This window comes from Gouania willdenowi, chromosome 9 (assembly GCF_900634775.1).
Source record: "Gouania willdenowi chromosome 9, fGouWil2.1, whole genome shotgun sequence".
Classification (NCBI taxonomy): Eukaryota; Metazoa; Chordata; class Actinopteri; order Blenniiformes; family Gobiesocidae; genus Gouania; species Gouania willdenowi.
The window spans coordinates 7018762-7039941 of NC_041052.1; the positions used below are offsets into that span (position 1 = coordinate 7018762).

Genomic DNA, 21180 nt, shown 5'->3' on the forward strand with positions numbered 1-21180 from the left:
AGCAGCAGTAATAATTAAATGAAACCATAGACTCATGAATAAACTTCTATGCAAAGCTGTTTGAGCATAAAATTCATATCAGTGATATCAAGCATAGTTAAGCTCGACTGATGCTAAAATTTGAAGTACATGTAAAAACTTTAACTAGTAAAACCAAGTTTTTGTTTAATAGCTACAGGTACAAAATATCTCTCGCAGTACTAGTAAAGCCAGAAGTTTCACTAGTAGTACTAGTAGACCAAATGCAAATAAAGTAGGAGAGATTTTAAGATGGTGGCAAGACTCTCGAAAGCCAACGGCAAGCCTGCATTTGCTTTTCCCCGCCCCTTATTTGCATATAAGGCTTACTTGTCCTGCTAGTGGCACTAATGAAGTGTACTAGTAAACCAAAATTAAGTACTTGTACTGCAAATTTGAGCACTAGTCGATCCTTATGGTTGACATTACTTACAAATTAATACTCAAAAGGCTTTCCACAAACTTCTTCTCTTCTTCTTCAAACAACCCTAACCCATCATACAGCATACTGAATTAAAGGGCTGGGTATCGCCAGGTACCTCGCAATGCGATATATCGCAATGTTTTTTCCCCCACGATAATGATATTATCACAATAATCAATATATCATGAGAAAATAAATCCACGATACATCACAATAACTGTCACTGAAGAAATTCTGAATTTATCTACTGCACTGAATCCATTTCACAGGAATTACAAAACACTGTCAATCAATTTCACAACAAAAAACGGGCTAAACCTCTACCTCAATCCAATTAAAATCAGCATCACTACTATAACGCTGCGCTTTCATTATTATTTCATTTCCTGATATATAGTTCATTATTTTCACCCAGAGCTGCCAACTTTTAATAAAACCTTGGAGTGAGATTCAGCAGGATCAGCCACATTTTTGTCATTTAGGACTACACATAAAAATGTTGCTGGTCAACTGATTTGGTGAATACTAATCTGATCTCCTGCAGTGCTGCAGTGATCATTTAGCTACTAACATAAAGTACTGATCTAGTAGCATTTTAGACATTTACAAAGCGTCCATTGCCTTTACATGCTCTAACAAAACATAGTAAGGTGACCAGATTTCTGAAAAGAAATTATGGGATATTTCCCGCTTGGAAATTAAATCTAAACAAATAATATCTCCCTCAAGAAATATTGATATTTTAAAAGCTATTTGTTCCAATCTAGAACAGTGTAGGCCTACCTGTACCCCTAGGGGTACTTAAACACCTTGCAGGAGGACCTTGAAAATATTTATGAATCCCAGACAGTGCTCACCAAACATGTAAGCAAATAAATTCACTAATTTACATTATTAATGCACACTTTAAATTAGTTATTTCCTTAATTTTACCAGTAAATATTAGTTTTATGAACCTAAATATGAATAATATTTTGCCATAAAAAGTTAGAAAATGCTAGAAGGCTGCTCAACGATAGGAACGTTTGGAAATCTAAAAAAAAAAAAAAACTGTACTAATCTTTATTAGTTTTAGAAGAGTTTCACGAGCACTTGATTGAATTATGTTTCAGAACTTTAGTAAATTAAACAAATGTCCTTTCTGAAAGAGAATGTATGAAGCTCTCCTCAGCCTCCCCAAACGTGTGCTCATTCAGCACACACCGGACACACACTCACGTCAGTGCACAATGCCTCACACACACTCAAACCTACACAATCCTGAACTCAACAAACTCACAAAGAAGTCCCACAAGTGAACACACAAGCTGCGGTGCACAAAACACACTCAGACGAGCAAAACCTGTGCACAAACACTCACTGATGTCTGAAGGCAGTGGAACGTCATTGAACAGGGCTCATCATTGAACAGGACTTAAACAGAACTCATCAATGAACAGGACTCGTCATGAACAGAACTCATAATTGAACAAGACTTGAACAGAACTCGTCATTGTACGGGACTTGTTATTGAATAGGACTTGTCATCAAACAGAACTCATCATTGAACAGGACTTGAACAGAACTCGTCATTGAACAGGACTTGTTATTGAATAGGACTTGTCATCAAACAGAACTCATCATTGAACAGGACTTGAACAGAACTCGTCATTGAACAGGACTTGTCATTGAACAGGACTCAAACAGAACCCGTCATTAAACAGCACTCGTCATTGAACAGGACTTGAACAGAACTCGTCAATTTACAGGACTTGTCATTGAACAGGACTCATCATTGAAGAGGACTCAAACAGAACCCATCATTGAACAGGACTCATTACTGAACAGGACTCAAACAGAACTCGTCATTGAACAGGACTTGTCATTGAACAGGACTTGTCATTGAATAGGACTCGAACAGAACTCATCATTGAACAGGACTCATCATTAAACAGGACTCGAACAAAACTCGTCATTGAACAGAACTTGTCATTGAACAGGACTTCAGCCTTAACTCATCATTGAACAGGACTTCAGCCTTAACTCATCATTGATCAGGACTTCAACAGAACTCGTCAATGAACAGGACTCAGAGGCCCAAACAACACGTGAGACTTTCTCGTGCTTCTCAGAGAGACACAACACTGATCCCACTTTCCCTGAAGAAAAGAAACAAATGTGACCCTAAAACAGCTGCGTCAAGCACTGACGTCTGCACCAATGGGAGCCAAAGATTACAGTGGAAAACTGTCCACCCTGTCACGCTTGCAGAAATACACGAGGACTCATTGTTAATGTAATTTTAACCTCCTGTAAACATGGCATGCACTAACAAAAAAAAACAAACATGGCCTGTGACCTCTGCTTGAACACTCAGCCTAAACACTTTGCACCCTCGAGCAACGGTAATGTCTCGCATGTTCTAAGCAGACCGTGCCTTTCTTCTGAGGTCTTGACATTCTAGAAACTCAACAAGTGACAGTGACAGAAGGTTAGAACAATAAATCAGACTCTGGGACAGTCCGCACGTAGATCTAATAGCTTCACGTTGAAATGTTCAAATACCTCTATAGATTTTATGGCTTTAGTAGTGGTCAGCACGTCCGCCTCACACCAACAAGGTCCTGGGTTCAAGCCCTGGGTGAACGCTTGGATCTTCTCTGTGTGGAGTTTGCATGTTCTCTCTGTGCTTGCATGGGTTTTATTCGGCTTCCCTCAACAATCCAAAAACATGACTAAGAGGTTGATTGGACTCTCTAAATTTCTCATAGGTGTGAATGTGAGCGTGAGTGTCTGTCTGTGTGTTGCCATGCGATGGACTGGTGCCCTGTCCAGGGTGTAACCCCACCTAACACCAGCCCAAGCTGAAGATAGGCACCAGTAGATCCCCACGACTATGAAACAATGAGTAAGTGGGTCAGAAAATGGATGGATGAAATGATTTCACCAAAAAGTTGTACATTTTTTGTTTCTTATCACAATAATAGTTTAATTTACCTCAACCACCCCGTTAATAAAGTTTGTAACAACGCCAAAATACCTTATGAATATATTATTATTATTGTTATTATTATAGAAAGAAACTGACTTTGAGTACTTAATTCCATAGTTTAGGCCTCATTGATCAATAAATTGAAGAACATTTGTTCTGCTTAAAGAATTGTCGTAATCTCCACCATAAACAGCGGAGACGGATGCATAGAAATCATTTTCATACTTTCTGATATTACAGGGAACACTGAAAAATGACAACAAAAATAGTGTCAGGTGAATCCCTATCCTCTTTGTCTAGCAAAAACACAAGACATCACTGTAAGAATAAAGTGGAAATGTGGCGAATGAAACAAACTTTTCAGTGGCAGTTTTGAATATTTTCTTTTCTTTTTGGAGTAAATTATATTCACTTTATTTGTTAGGCCTAAACTATGATTTTATTCTGTAAAAAAATTGTGGGTAGGAACTTTAAAGAAAAGTTGCATTCAAAATACTAACAAAACCATCCATCCATTTTCTGACCCGCTTGCTCCTCTTTTAAGGGCCGTGGGTGTCTGCTGGTGCCTAGCTCCAGCTCTCATTGTGCGTTAGGTGGGGGTACACCCTGGACAGGGCTCCAGTTCATCGCAGGGCAACACACAGACAGACAACCACTCATATGGGCAATTTAGAGACAGCACCTAGGCTGAGCGTAACACCAAAGTACCCAGAGAAAACCCACGTAACACAGGGAAAACATGCAAACTCCACACAAAAAGGACCAGGATGTTGACCCCAGGGCTTGAACCCAGGCCCCTTTTTAGCTGTGAGATGGACGCGCTAGCCACCGTGCACCCCAAATTGAACCAAATATGGCACATGCTAACAGTATTCGATGAGACGTTGTTTCTCAAAGCAAAACTGACAACTTCCAAATGTTAGAGAACATTTTCACATTAAAAACCATCTGGACCAGTCTGCCAAATCATTGTTGATTCGGGTTCATTCCTGCAAGTCTCTCAAACCACAATATTACACCGAATGTTTGGTTCCTGCTGTGATTCTTCCCTGAATCGCAGCAAGAGTACAGTAGAAAAACCTCATGGCTAATCTACATTGTGTAATCCACTATGCTGCAATGCAATGTCCAGTATGTTGTGTGTTTTATGGCATCATGTGAGAACTCACTTCCTGGTGGAAAAGGTCAGGTGTACTTTGCTTGTTTGATCCTATATCTGACTTCAGTAGAAGTGCAGGGGACGTCCTACTGGGAAACACAGTCTGAGTGATCTTGATGCTTTCTCTTTAAGATTCTGACTAGCATGTCTCATTCATTACGCTGACATCAGCCACAGCAACTTGAAGTCCATCTTTAAACATAAAAGTTTCCGCTATGTAATGTTTGAGAAAAATCTTTCCTGTGCACGGTTTCTCTCTCAGTCTGCCATCAGGGCGTGCACGCAGATGACTGGGAGCAAATGAGGTGACCTCAGCCGCTCGCCCACCCACCTACAGGGCAGTGGTGTGATGCTTAAGCCAACATCCTAACATGTGGCACTGTGAGTACCAGCCCCCTTTAATCTGCAGCGCACGTGGCTCAGAGCTTTAACCACAGGGAGGACGCTTCTCGTACGGCGAAAAAGATTCTTTCTGACATCTTCTCGAAAGAAAGTTCCTCTTCTGACGGTATTCCAGTTTATTTTAACTGTATGCTTTACTGACTTTACAGCATGAGGGGGAAAAAAGTAGGACAAGTTTGTCTTAAGCCTCTTTTAAGCACATGATTGGGCTTCAGCATGTGTGGAAACTGGTTAAAGAAAACCGCTTCTTAGTGGGAATTGCTCAGAATTGGGCGGCGTTCACAAGCTTTCGTAGCTCAACTAACTGAACTGATATAATATTACGTTGTTTAAACTGTGCAATAAAACACTTCTTCTAAAGATCATAAAGGAGCAGATTAATGATGAGGCAGGAATGCTTTTGTGTGGATGTGATTTTACAAATGCAGGAAATCTGTAAAACCAGATTTTTAAATACTACGACTCCTTGGGGCATTTGTTCTAACAAACTAAAGCTTTTTGATGGTGCTAAAAACACTTCCCAAAATTCACACTGAGATACCCCTGCCATCACAGGTTTTGTTGGGTTGTATTTTATTTATTTATGTATTATTTACTATATTGTATGTATTACTATGGAAGTGGATTAGGGACAATTTAGGGAAAATAACTTGATTAAAGATTAAGATTAAAGTTGACATTTTGAGAACAAAGTTAAAATACAATGTCGATATTAAAGTAGAAATTTTAAAAATAAACTTTGCCCTCGTCAGTTTCCGTAGATTTGACTTTATTGGCAAATCTTCAACTTTTATCATGAATTTTATATGAATTTTGAATTTAATCTCGTCTTTAATCTCTACATTAAATTTCAACTTTATTCTTAAAATTTCAACTTTAATCTCGACAATTATTTTCTCCATCAAAATTGGCCTAATCCACTTCCATATATTACTATGTTCCTTCTCAGTTCTTCTTGTTTCTGATGCCTCTTTGCCATTTCTGTCGTAAAACACTTTGGTCAACAATTGTTGTTTTTAAAAGTGCTCTATAAATACATTGACGTGACTTACTGTGTTGTTGCTTCTTTGTTCAAAGTCGGACTCAGAGGTACCAGTGGTGGGAATGGGCTCTACTGGATCACCAGATGGTGACTTAGTGGACTCGTGGTTGCCTTAATGCGAGAGGCAGGTATTAGGGTGTCCCTTTATCGGCTACCATAACTGAAATTACGCTGAGTCACCAAGTGGAGCTTTAGCTGTTGTGTTGTACTGTGGTTTTACAGACAGACCTGCTGGACCTTTTTACACAAAGTCCTCTGTCTTATGGAAAAATGGGTCACCAGAAGAAAATCTGAAATTAGAAAGCAGCAGTCACAACAACAACGGCTGCAGAAAATCACCTGACATCATGTGCATTACGTGTTTTAAGGGGTTATGCAAAAAATCAGGATGCGCAGAAAGTGGTTTACTGAGTATTCCTGATTGTCAAACAACACAAAAATGAACTTTGTCTTCAACATATATATATATATATATGTTTTGGGCAATATCAAAGTGTGTTGAAAATTGGGATTATAATCATAAAAGTAAAACCAAATTCAGCAAACTCAGTAGTTTGTGATGCACATTGATTAATTCTAATTTATGACAAACCCTGCTAAAGTTACAAAGGGCTTCATAATCCTAAAGTATCTCACTACCTTTTATGAAGTCTAGAAATTCACCTTTTGTACACAAACATTTTCTCACTACGTTTCTATTCATGTTTACACTTAAGTAATTTAAACTGTTTAAATCTTCCTCTTTGAGCATTTATTCCCTTACCCAGAGAATCCACATAAAGTACACACAAAACCACTGCTGCACAACAACTTAAGAGACACGCCCCAGACCAGGGGTGTCAAACTACTTTTATTTCAAGGGCCAAATATGGACCAGTTCAATCACAAGTGAGCCACAGGTTTTAGGCGGGAAAACGAACAATTTCAACATTGAAGTGCCCAAGTTTGCACTTCCATTTATAAATTAGACATACTTAAAGAATACTTACAAACTAAAGATTTTTTTACTCACGGTTCCGACTGTCCGTACGGAACTGGGCGAAAAAGCCGTCATCTGCTCTGCTCCATGTTCATGGAATGCTTTAAACTCACAGAGTTGGTCTCACTGGGAGAATAACTATTTGATGACTTTTATAGTTTTATCTTTTACAAGCTCTTACTCTTGAACTGTACTTTTTAATGTTTTGATCTACTTGTCTTCTGTGCAGTTTATTTATTTTAAGAACATTTTAGTATTATTTTCATGTATGTTTGTCATGTTAATGTATTTTATTTGCTTTTTTAACATCATGGCCAGGGGACTACAGATGAAAAACAGCCTCTTTGGCTAATTCTGGCCATATTAGTAATAGTTTGTAATTTTGTTTGTTTAAGTGTTGCATATTATAAATATATTTTTTATAAATATGTAATAAAATGCATGTAATTGGATTAAAAACCAACTTGTTTGAAACTAACAGATGCATCGAAAGACAACAGGGGATTTTTTTTTCTTTACAAATTACTTTATTTTTTCTTCCAAAAAGCTATTTACATTATGTACAGACACACCCCACAAAAACAAAGACATATACAGTAATCCTATGCACAGAAACTCAGACGTATGCAATGAGATTAGGCATCTCCTTCAGTTATACATTGTATTGTAAATCTCAGCAGGAAGGCAAACTTCTTGGTCACAACACACACACACACACAAACACACAACCAACCACATGCACGCACAAATACACGCCAACACAGAAATACTGCATCTGGAAGAAAGTAATTTAACATTTTTCTCCATATGGGATGTGTACTGATAAATAATGTTGGTCTTGCAGTGCTTCCACTTTTTTTTCATAAATAAAAAATACTTTAAAATATACAGTACAGTGACTACGATTGCTGGTGTGTATGGCACAGATCTGCATTCTACTTCACTAGTCCAGACAACCAAAGGTTCAGTAACTCCACAGGTCGTTGTGACGTCCGTCCGGATTGCCACATCTTCCAATCAACCTCATCTTTCAAGCTGTTTTTTTTTTTATGCTGGACCGAACCCCTCCCAGTGTTCAGTTCATGAACTCAATGAGAACTTTCCCGTGAGTCTTTGACCTGAAGGCTCTTTCCATCGTGCGTAGATCAATCCTCCACCAAAAAAAGTGCTGAAATGAGAAGGCAGTGCTTTCCCACAATCCTCAATGGGTCCCCCACTTTGACGGTGCATTGGTAGTAGATGGTCTTACACAGACACCCTGTTAATCAGACAGAATTGGTTTTAATTCCTATTTTTTGGGGTTGATCTATTGTTAAAGTGGCCATTTTCAAGTCCCCTACCGTTTTCTTGGTTTCACCTCCCAGCCGTCACGACATTTTACAAAAGTTATGGATTCTCCTGGAGAGATTTCTGTTTTTGAAGGGTCTTGCGCACAAAATGTAAACCTGAAGGGAAACAAAACAAAAAAATAGGTTGATGTTTGATTAAACGAGACATGCCAAAAGTCAGGCGGCTACACAAGTTTCTCCACTAGCTTACTTTTTCTGTGTCTCTCCAGATTTTACACGAATCCGCCGAACTTCTAGCTCAGCTGTGGGAGGCTTCTTATTCCAGGCCCAGAAGTTCTTCCTGATGTTTTTCCAAAAGGAGTTCAAGGACTCAGATGCTCCTTCCCAACTCAGCTCAATCTTAAGAAGATCGCCAATGTCCTCCTCCGTAAATACCAGGAAAGTGTTTGTCTTATTCAGACCGACGGTATCTTCGTGGCTGGACATAAAAAAGACATCCCCCATTGAGTCAGGATTGGGATGAGACACAGGAAGTATGTGCAGTGGAAATGAGAGCAATCGGAGCGCAAAAACCTCAGACAATTGCCAAATATTGGCAGTTATCTGAATCAGGGATTCTGATCATGATCATTCACACTTTAAAGTCTATCTCCAGTGTAATAACCATACAGTAGTTCCAGCAAATTCTTTTTGAATTATATGTTAAGGTTTTATTTATACTGACAAGAGTTTCAGGAAATGGACTTTGATCTCCCGACATGTTTCAACTGTCAACTACCAGTCTTCTACAGAGGTGTCTGCTGATTGCTTTGATGTGTTCTTGACCTCCGCATAAGAGTTCCAGCATGTTCGTTTTGTCTTTTTTTTTTTTTTTAGAATAAGAAGACATTATTTTTGTATTTAAAAAGACAAACAAAACTTGCTGGAATTAATACACGGAAGTCAAGGACACATCAAAGCAATCAGCTGATGCCTTTGAAGAAGACTGGCCTGGCAGTTGACAGCCAAAACATGTCAGGAGATCAAAGTTAATTTTCTGGAAAAAAAAAGAAGTTGTCTGAATAATTGAAACATTAACATAAAACTATTTCATTTAATCAAGATTGATCAATTATTTTTTTGCGAAATTTAGCCAACAATGAAAGATTTTCAAACTGATCCAGTATCCCCTCCAAGATCTAATGGAATCTACCATGGTGTATGGTCTATCTTTGGTTAAAATATCCCCACTTGGTGGAGGTAACAAACATTAAGAACGATCTAAGCAGTAGACACTGGGCAACCTGTTGCTATATTGAGGCATCACAGATTTTCCAGTCACAGGAACAGTTCCCTCTCCATGTAAGCTGCCATCTGTGACCGACACTAAAAAAGGTCAGCGCAAACAAGGCTAGAGTTCAGATTACAAATGAATTTCACAGCAGCGTGTCTCAGCGAGACATGCAGCATGTCCTGTTGCCAGGTTTGCTTGTACAAGAGCTGCTGCACCCATGTCTTTGAAAGCCTTTTATGCACCGTCAGAGTGAGGTGAAAGTGGAGACTGGTTTAACAGGAGGTACTCGAGTTCACAACTTACACGTCGACAAAGATCTTAGTCGTGTCGTTGTGGGCGCCGAAAAGCTTGACGTAGAAGGTGGGATCGGCGTCGTCGGATTGTTTTCTGTTGAATACGTGCATCTTCATCTGGTAGTGGTAACCTTTTAAAAGGAAGTACAAAAGTTAATGTTTGATGTGGTCATTGTTTTACACAAGAATCATAAAACGTGTATACAACACCTCTGGAAAAACACTAGTGATATAAAGCAAAGTGTCTTATCTCAGTAGGAAGTCTAGGTTACCGTTACATCAGATAAAAAGCCTGTGGTATCACGTTTTACCTCCGTAGGGCGTGTCCGCACGAGTCTTCAGGTACATTTTAGTGATGTGCCTCTTTCGCATCTTCCTGGCATTGTAACCAATGTTGTTGCAGCGGTTTTTGCGGCAGCTGAGGCAGATTCCTTTCTTGAAGCGATCTGGGCCAACGCACTGGAAGGCAAAGCTCGCATGCTCCTTGTTCATCAGAGAGTCCACGAACAAGTGCACAGCGCGCTCGTGCTCACACTTCATCACCTCCATAAAATCTGGAGAAATTAAAGACATACCGGTAAGTGATTTCTTAAAAATAACACAAATGGAAAGTCTAAAGTCTACAAAGTGTTGCATCAAAAACTTACTTCCAGCCACTGCCAGCACCTCGCCCAGGGCACAGCCGGGCTGCACGTCGCCACCGTTAGGATAAATATCAATGTCGCCAATTGCCTGCTGGATTCCAATGCTGACACCTAAAGCCTCCCGGGTGTACGTATGCAGAACATCCACAAAGTCTGCATCGTCAGGAGAGAGACGCCTCTGCTCCTCAACGCCCTCAAACATTGGTCCAGCTGGGTCCAGACCTGTTAAGGATCAAGTTCAGATGAGTCTTTTTGGGGGTCGTTTGGGACCTTGATCAATAGTGTTGCGTCAAACTTACCGGTAATCCTTCCGATGGTGCCTCGTACAAACGTTCCTGCATACCCAGCCACGTGGGCGCCTAAACTGTAGCCAATCAGGTGCACGTTCTCCAAAGGCAGGAGCAACTCGTCCTGTTTCGTGAGAACATGAAGAAAATTGGTTACCCTTGTAACACAATTTCTTGATTTTAGAGAAAATGCCAAAAAAAAAGTAACAGTTCAAATCATTTGGAATTATCTGGTGTTTGCCAAGTAAATTTTAGGTGGATTACTTGATAATCACACCAGTAAACACACTTAAATGTTAAAAATTCAAGGATATTAAGTGGGATACAACACAGATATTGCAGCTTTGCGTATTTGGCCAATACCAGCAAAAATCATACATACTTGTATTACTTATTTTGTAGTGTGGATGGTTAGAAAAGGCTTGATCAAGTGAAATTCAAACAATAGTCAGCAACAGTAGGTATGAAGAAAAACTCACCCATGTATTCTACTTATTTGCCATTCTATTTCTAATGTAAATTTAAAAAAAATGTCTAAAGATCAGTTTGAAAAGCAGCAGAAAGAAGTATAAACTTGGTTTAAATTAGATACAGTTTACCTTAAAACTTAATATTCTACAATTAAACTGAAAAATCAGAAGACCCTGAAACACAAACTGAAAGAATTTAAAAAAAAATTTTAAATGTATGATATGAGATTTTAAATGCGAGCGGATATTCAATACGGTTGGTTGTTTTGGGAAAAAGACAGATATCCAATATTGATATGGAATCAGAGCAGACTCCAAGCTTCAGACAAAGACCATAAGCCTTCCACATTGTGTTTGAGATTGTTGTCCCATTTCCAATGACAATCACCCATAAATCAACCAACAGGCAGGTCAGCTGCTCTTTTTACATCCTCATTAACATTGATTTTCAACGGAATCTATTTACATATCCAACCTACATACTGTAGAAGCCTTGGCTTTAGAAAAGTTATATCAAGAGAGGGCAACTCGTGCCGTGCCATGCCAGTACTGGAATGAGACATGTGACTGAATCTTTCTGCTTATTCTTGGTGTGTCTCCGATGTTTGTTCAGATAATTCTCTCAGACAGAATTACAAAAGTCATTGCGTTCGTACAAAAAAAAAAAAGGTACACACCTGAAGCCAGTCAAGCATGGAGGCAATATCCACACCGACTTCGTGGGTGTGGTTGACTGCGTCGGGGTAAAGCTGCTGTGCCTTCGCGATCCAGTCCACGACAACTACGTTGGCTTCGTTTTCACGCTGCATCACGGCAGAGACCAGCTTGTGCATCCACCCTTCGAACATGCCGCTCATCTAAAGGGACGGGGAAGTGATAATGGTTCATTTAGCCAGTCTTTCATTAACCTAATGACCTCTGAGATACAACTGCTCACATCCACGTAGCAAGTCCGAACAATAATATCAAAAGGTTTTCAACCATTCAGGGGACCTAGAATCTAGATATCTAGTATCGAACTGCATGTACCGTCCAGCCGTGGATGATGAAGATGGTCTTGGCTGTGGCATTAAAGCCACACTCCTGTAGACACTTCTTGTTTCCAGTTTGGAGATAGCAGCCCTCCTGGTCCAGATCCAAACTCTTTCGCATGTTGTACTTGACAAGGCCATCAGAAGCCCTGTTATCCAATCCACTCTCTACAACCAGGAAAAAATACAGCATTAACCCCTGCACAAAAGCTCAGAATTTTTCACAATTCCAGCGAGTTAATTTTGCCTTCTTTTCTTGAAATAATATGTTATGGTTTCATGTATTCAGACAACTTTTTCAGGAAATTGACTTTGATCTCCTGACATGTTTCAACTGCCAACAGTCTTCCTCAGAGGCATTTACTGGTTAGGACACATCAAAGCGATCAGTGGATGCTTCAGAGGAACACTGGCAGCTGAAACATGTCAGGAGACTAAAGTGAAGTTCCTGAAAAAAGTTGTCAGAATAAATGAAACTTTAACTTATGATTAGGACACATCAAAGCAACTAGTAGATGCCTCTAACTAAGACTGACAACTGGCAGTTGAAAAAAAAAGTCATTTGAATAAAGCAAATTACATCGTACATTTCCAGTAAAAATTGTCCGAATAAATGAAACCTTAACATATGATTACGACACATCAAAGCAACATGTTCAGGACACATCAAAGCAATCAGTAGATGTATTTGAGGAAGACTATCAGGCAGTCAAAACATGGCAGGAGATTAAAGTACGGTAAATTTCAAAGTACAAAAAAAAATATTGTCTGAATAAAAACGAAAACCGTAACAAATGATTTGGACACATCAAAGTAATCAGTAGATGCCTCTGAGGCAGACAGGCAGTCGAAACATGTTAAGAGATTAAAATACATTTTCTGAAATAAAGGCGTCTGAATAAATGAATCCTCAGCATAAAATAACTTCTACATTTTTTTTTAACACTGTAGAGCTGGTCCTTCATCTCCCAGTTTGAAATCGGAGGTCCTACACAAGGTTGATTGAACCAGCCAAAAAAAAAAAATTATCAACCAATGAGATTGAAGTTGTGTTTAAAAAAAAAAAAAAAGAAAAGGTTGACAGGTCAGAAAAATCAGCTGGTGTTACAAAAAATAAAAAATAAAATAAAAATGCATATTTTAATTCCAAATCTTATAGAAAAAATGTAATATATTAAAAAAAAAAAAAAAAAAAAAAAAAAAAGTACAAATGCATTGGGTTTATGCTGAGAATGTTGATCCTTTCAGCCTAGATGCTGCACAATGAACCCAACAGCCTTTGGTTTGGGCTGCAGTAAAAACGCGGATTCAGCGACACGCACACACGCACGCACGCACGTACGTACGTGGCGTTAAGTGTCGACACGTCGCTGTCTGCTCTGTTCAATCCACACCACTTTTTCTCCTTCACTTTGGCACAATATAATATACAAATAAATCGAGCAGAAACACACAGAAATCCCCCAATAAATCTGGTATATTACACTTTTAAAATATTTATTTTGATAGAAAAATAAGTTTCATTGTAAAGTGACTATGGGATAAAAGAAATAATTAAAAATCAAAGAACAAAAGACACAAAAGGCGTTTTGTGTTACCTTTGAGGACAGCGTTTTCTTCAGAGGCAGACGAGAAAGGAGCAAAGTGCAGCAATATCCACAGTAAAAGGGCTTTATAATTCATCTCTCAGCCACAGCGTGTGTATGGATTTAAAAAGCCTCCTGGAGATATAAAAGTGGTGTAAAATATATATATGTATATATTTGGTTGGTGGAAGCGCAGAATGAAAGAGTTTGAATCCGCCGGTGGTGACAAAAGCCTGTGAGGAGGAGGAGCAGCGGTTTACGGTGCGCAACTCGACAAATGAATAAAAGCTGCATCTCAGCGTGTCATTAGGAGTTTTAAATAGTTTCCCCTTTTCAGTCATCTGATCATCGGCTGATCTATCGCGCATCTCATTGGTCAAGCCTCCGTGTTTACGTTGAGGGCGTGGCCAAGTCGTAGTAGGGCTTCTCACGTTGTGCGCGTGACGTCAGCATCCGCCCGCGAGCTACTTGTGCTGCTGCTGCAGCTGATGTTGAAGGTCACGTAACGATAATAGACGGCTTTGTTGTCAAACTGGTTCCACACACACACACACACACACACACACACACACACACACACACACACACACACAGGGTAGAAAGTAAACGTGGACAATCCAGGGTAGAGAAAAATAAACACTCCCTCAGTTTTTACCCACACAACGGTTTAAATCACCAAAAAAAAGTAATCGAACCCCAAAAAACAATGTATTTCTACTGAAAACAAATTTGTTTGGTATGTAATAATGTTATAATAAAAAAAATGCAAAAAAATGGAAGAGTTACTGCCCTCAATGGGTTGAAACCCGGCTACAATCGAATTTTGGTGTACGATATGATGCGATTGACGATTTGCATGTGACGGTGTGATATATCCCAATATATCGCAATACTAAACAATACGATATGCATTCCGATATGTCGCGATGTCAATAATTACAAATTTCACCTTTACAAGTACAAAATCATATGAAATACAATTTATTTCAATTTTTTTAAATTTGCGAGAACAAGTAAATGGTAACTAACTGTAATTCAAGTATAAATATTAAAAACAAGTGGTATGTTGATCAAATTACATTTAAACAAAAAAAGGTTCAACTTTTGTTTCGACAACAGATTCTGATTTGGTTAAGTTCTTAAATTCTTCAAGAACAAAAAAAATAAATAATAACTACATATATATATATATATATATATATATATATATATATATATATATATATATATATATATATATATATATATATATAAAAGTGTCCAGTGTGAATAAAGTCAGCCCAAAATGTATGGGTTTTTGTTGTTCTTTTTTTTTTTTTTTTTTTTTTTTTTTTTAAAGAAAAACCACCATAAAATGCACTGATTTTTAAAGATTTGTAAATTATGTGAAATACGGGTTTTTTTTTTTTTTTCTTCAACTGATTCAGAATCAAAATATGGATGCGGATCCTTTCAAAAAATGTAATGGAATCTTCCATGGCGTAAGGTCTATCTTTGGTTAAGATTTTGTACTTTTGACGTCATTTTGCTAAAAGACAAACTAAATAAACGCTGATGAAAATATGATGGTATTTCCGGTAAATACCAGAGACTTTCCTAAGTAAAATCAAGATAAAAAATAAATACATGACATTTACTATCTCTGACCTACTAATTAATGCCCAGGGCTTCCTCGTCTCATTTGTTGGTCCTTCTCAGAGCATGTGGGGGAAGTGCCTCCATCAGTCCCCTCTGTTTGGCTCACAGCCAAACCATCAGCTTAGCTCTCTGACCAGTTTACGCTGATGAGCAGAAGAATGGGTGCACTCAAGCTTAGCTCTGTGCTACAATAACGCCAGTGTTTGGTGTACACACAGCAGCACCCAGCAGTAGGAGGTGTCACCTGCTGACACCCTAGCAGACCCTGGGTCTGCATCCAGCATCTACTGGCTGCTCGTGTGGACTCTGGACCAGGAGTCAAGGAGACATCAATACTGGGATGTTAGTGGGACTGATGGTTAAAGACAGAAGAACCAGCAGAGGAAGATTTAAAGGAGGGCTGCTTAATTTGATGCCAATCTAAGATGAATAATTGTCTCTTTTGTTAGTTATCAGTGTTCATTTGGACAGCAAATGATGATTCACTTTTAATTATGGTCTTTTGGCTAAAATGCAACTTCTTGACTGAAGTGTAAACCATACAAGTTTATAATTTTTTTTTTGTTGATGTGATCAAACTCATGATCACATGAGTTCTGATTGGATATCTTCCCATGTGACAGAATTATAGTTTCATTTTTATTAGTCGACAAAAATATAAATATAATTTTATATAGTTTTCGTTCACATGTATTTTTTTCAATTAGTCACAGGTTGTGTTTGAAATGGCATACTAACAAACTACTCATACTAAGTCTGACGTCAAAATGAGTATGTAGTGCGTTCCAATACGCGAGAAATACCCGGATATATATAAAGATATATACATTTTGTGGACACCCTAGTAATACTTAACCATCCCATGATGCAAACGGAATGTAAAATCATCCTGGACCGGCTTCCATTAAGCTAAAAACATCCCTGTTTCAAAACAAAAGCATCTCTTCTTGTCTTCCATTAGTTTTTAACCCTTTCGTAAATAGGGCTCTTATTTTGAAGTTAACCAGAAGTTTTGTCAGTAACACAATGGCGGATCTGCGAAAATCTCTGAATTGTCGGCATGAAACGTGTTTCGATGAGTTTTATGGAACAAATGAGCACATGTTGATATTCTACTTGCTCACTTTCTCACTTAAAATGTTTTCAGAACTTTCAAAAGTGGAGAATAAACTGAGATATTTAGCCTCAGTGTGCTTCAGGTTTTTGTCTTTAGAGGCTCAAAATGTATCTTGGGAAACTTGGAAGTATATTTCAGTAGGAACGGTCAACATGCTAATCATCTTAACCATACTAATAGTATTTACTAGACAGTATATAATCACTGAGTGCACAGTGTGTGGTACGTTAGTTAGTCTCATTATTATTGATTTAAAAAAACAAAAAACTATGACAAAATTTTTCTGTCAACAAAATGTCAATCAAAGATGAAGTTGTGTGTTTACTTCCATCATTGAAAATAATGTTAACAAAACTGTAAAAATACTAAACTTAAAGGGTTATCATTGATTTTTACCTTGATAAAATCCTAAGAAATTGAGTCACAAAGTCTTATTATCCTTTGCCCGAGGACAGAGGGAGTGTGACTTGAGAAATGTCCAAAACACGTCCCTATTCTTAGCGAGGCCGTCACTCATAAACATGACAAGAAAGATGTGCTCCATCTGTGGAGGGCACTGCAGTTCAGAAATTGACAGGATAGAAATTGTATGATTCATTCAGCTCGTGCACTGTGCTAAAATCCACCTGTTCCTTGACGTCAGTGACTTCTGTTGTAGCCGTTGCTCTGGGAATGAATGTATCATGTGATGTGTCCAAGATTTGGAAACACAGGAGATAATGACAGCTCGCGCACGATTGTTTTCCACTCGTGACTCCTCTCCATCATTTCTGTACGTCAAACTGTTTAAATAAAACTTTCAATAATGTAACTGCCACCACGTGTTTAAAGTCATCCAAGTTTATTAGGCCGTTGGGTTTCATTTTATATCAAAACGGCTGAACTGCGGATTGTTCTTAATCTTTGTTATCAATAAAACCACTTTAAAATAAATCAGAAATGGATGATATTAATGGCCGATAATTTGCCATAAAATGTAATATCGGTTATAACAGTATTGGTTTTTCCACCAATATTTTTAAACTTTATTCTTCTACCATGTTTGCATTATTCTGTTTTAAGTTAACGCTCCATGTTGTGCAGTCTGTTCTCAAAAAATCTGAATGCGTTACCTGCAAAAACCAAATAAACTAAACCACCACCAGCGCTCCCGGAGTGAAAAACTTTATTATTAGACAATAAATTCAAAAAACAGATCAGTTTTTACACCCAATGATATTGAAAAGCTGATTTGTGCTGTCGTTTGTGACAAAATAACGTCGTTTTTTTTTCCACAAGTGAAGTTAAATTAGTTTCCTTAGTGGAATGCATCCAGTAGGGCATCACATTAAAAGAAGGTTTAACTTGTTATCTCCATGGAGAAATATATAATATACCCTAAACTCAGGTTGGGTGAGGGGCCTACGTAAACATTGGTAACAATATTACCAGAAATTAAACATTGGACAATATTAGATATCGATGAAAAGCTAATATCAAACTTCTGTAAAATAAATATTTTAAAATACCACATTATTAACATAAAGCGTATTTGGTTAAAAGGGAAAGAATAATGGAGTCTGGAAACACAAGGACAAAAATACACAAGACGACTGCAAAAACACACAAAAGGACAACAGAAATTCACAAGATGACTGTAAAAAAAAACACAAGATGACTACAAATATACTGAAAAATACAGATTTACCACATTTGCATTAACAACTAAAAAAAAACACACAAAATGGCTCCAAAAACACACATAACAACAACAAAATACACCAAATGAGAGAAAAAATATACTAAATGACAAGAAAATTACTCAAAATGACTCAAAACACAAAACATATTACTATGTAAACTATAATAAAAAATAGTTCATATTTTTTATTATTTTTATATCTTTATTCCTTCTTGTAATAATGCTCAGACCCGTTATTGTTCTAAATGCTGACATTTTTGTGGCCCACGCTGCAATAAAAGTTGCCCATCTCTGTTCTATATACAGTTTAACATTTTTTAAAATAACATTAACGTATCAGTGTAGATGCAACTACAAAAACAACAATGCAAAAGCCCCAGGAATGGATTTAGCATACTTTCTTACAAAGATATAAGTGAAAGATGACTGCAATAAAGCTTTTCTTTTAGTAAAGTGACAAAAAATATTACCCACACCACAACCTCTCGTTCCCAACATTTGCTGAAGAGTTATATTGGCTCCCTGTGCTCCAGTATTCTTGTTCTTTCCATCCACATACCCCATCTAGCTGCCAAGTCTCAGTACCAGTTTGATTCTGCTGACCTGCACTGGTTTTGCTCCACAAGGTCTGCCAGATGAGAGTCAACAATGAAGCATTGTGAAATACTGAGATAGACCAAGGTCGGTTGCTCTGCCTGTGGCGGCAAGAACATCTTAAGATGACTCATTTCTGAAGTTACTGTAAAATTTTGCATATGAGCTATGTATTCAGAGGAAGGTATGCAGCAGGATGAGTTTCTGATGAAATAGTTTAACAAAAATGTTGCTTCCTTCAGTGTGCAAATTTTTTTTTCTTGAGCACAGCTCTGTTTACAAGCACATACAAACTTACTTACACGGTGAGAATGGCGAGCTTTATTAAATGGCTGAAACCGTAGCTCACGAGTCACAAAAACACTTGTAAAGGTGCGTTCACACCGAACGCGACTGTCGCGACTGAAGTCACCTCAATCGCCCGTGATGAGTCGTTTGAACATAGTGGCACTTTTTGGTCACTCCATCACTTCATCGCTCCAGTGACGTGATGACAAGGGAACAGTGTATGTGCATGTGTGTGTGTGTGTGTGTCTGCCACTGACAGGGGAGAGAGAGGGTTAATCGCTTCTTCTCCGGCTGCTTTTACAGTTTAAATGATCAACTAACGGGGTTACTAAAGGATGAGTTTTCGCAGAATGTAGGCTTATTCTAGAAGTTAACCGCTTTAATCTTGCATTGGTAATTTCAAGAGGTCCTGGCTGCAGACTTCCGCTGCAGCCATCTCACTGTAGCGGGTGGGAGGGGCTGCTGCCTCGGCTCTACAGACAGTGATGCCCGGGGGAGTTGTTGTTTGAAGTCGCTTAAAAAGTTTCAGTTTTCCAACTTTGAGCGACTAGGTCACGCTTTACTAGGCACTCAAATCACATTGCTTGAGGGGAGATAATTTGAGGTTGCATCATTTCCATTGATTTGAATGTAATCTAGTCGCTTCAGTTGGTGTGAACGCACCTTTAGTGCGCATGCGCAGCAAGCGGAAACTAGCTGAGGACGAGCACGTACGACGACCTTACGTCAGAATGATTGACAATTAGGAGGACCAATGCTCTAGATGATATTGAAGCGTACGGATAGCCACTGCGTTTAAAGTTTTCTTTAAGTTGTTAGAGGAGGGAACTTCTTTTAGAACTGCTAGTCCCAGTCAGCTAACAAAAAGTGATAAATAAGCACTTGGAGAGATCAAAACAGCCACAATAACAAGGTATTAACCACTACTAGTGTGTTGTGAAAACCGTGAGCAGATGCAAAAAGCACTAAAGATAGGAAAGGTAGGGAAGAAACTTCCAGCGGGGTGCAGTATATGGTATTCCTACTAAAGTGTCCACAGAGGAGATAATGGAGGAAATGTTTGGGGCGGAGATCATGGAGGTGAAACGGTTGAAGACTGTACGGTTTGGAGAAAGATGTGACAGTTCGTCAGTAGTGATAAAGTTTAAGGAGCTGCCATGCCTGCTAAGGTATTTATAGGTTACCTGAGCTACAACGTGAGGCCTTATGACCCCCCCCCCCCCCCCCCACAACTGAGATGCTATAAGTGCCAACGGTTTGGTCACATAGCTGCAGTGTGCAGAGGGAAGCAGCAGTGTGGGAAATGTGCTGGTGAACATGAATATGGGATGTGTGAGGATGGGGTAAAACCCAAGTGTGTGAACTGTGGTGGAGAGCATAGCTCAGCTTATGGAGGCTGTGAAGTCCGTAAAAGAGAAGCAAAGGTTCAGAAGGTCCAACGAAAGGAGAAATTGAGTTACGCCAAAGCTGTTAGAAAAAAATACAGGAAAACATACAAATGAAACAGTGAGGAAAGTAGAGGAGTGCAGAGGTTCCAGATAATGGAAGAAACATTAACTGTGGACAAGAACCATTTCATACTAGTCACGGTAGATGTGATAAACTGCTCCACTCAAACTGAAATGATCAAAATAATCATGAAGTCAGCAGAAAATTTCCTGGGATTTAAGAGTTTAAGGTGACAATAAGTAGGGGAATTATTACATGGAGGAGTGATGAGTGTCCAGTCTCACTCTGTGAACCAAAGGTACAGAACTGGAAAAACACAGGGTGAACAGCACATACAGTACATGTGGGAAAACAGGGCAGCAATACGCCTTCGATGCGTTCAGTATGCAAGAAGAAGAAGAAGAAGAAGAAGAAGAAGAAGAAGAAGAAGAAGAAGAAGAAGAAGAAGAAGAAGAAGAAGAAGAAGAAGAAGAAGAAGAAGAAGAAGAAGAAGAAGAAGAAGAAGAAGAAGATCAACCTCAGCACCAAATCTGAGCAAACACCGC

The 21180-nt window shown here is 38.6% G+C and overlaps 1 protein-coding gene across 2 annotated transcripts; it reads right to left on the reverse strand.

The window, feature by feature from the left end:
• Positions 1-7802: 7802 nt before the first annotated feature.
• Positions 7803-14185, reverse strand: lipg (lipase, endothelial). Of its 2 annotated transcripts, XM_028456453.1 has the most exons (10): positions 13881-14180; positions 12281-12450; positions 11929-12108; positions 10794-10905; positions 10498-10716; positions 10162-10404; positions 9861-9981; positions 8535-8762; positions 8336-8440; positions 7803-8253 (listed from the first exon to the last, which is right to left on the reverse strand). In XM_028456453.1, exons 1-10 carry the CDS (start codon positions 13963-13965, stop codon positions 8241-8243), a joined length of 1476 nt encoding a protein of 491 aa, XP_028312254.1. In that variant the 5' UTR covers positions 13966-14180; the 3' UTR covers positions 7803-8240. The 2 variants fall into 2 exon arrangements, with proteins under 2 accessions (XP_028312254.1, XP_028312252.1); XM_028456451.1 differs by having other exon boundaries at positions 10162-10716; positions 13881-14185.
• Between the last annotated feature and the right edge of the window lie 6995 nt (positions 14186-21180).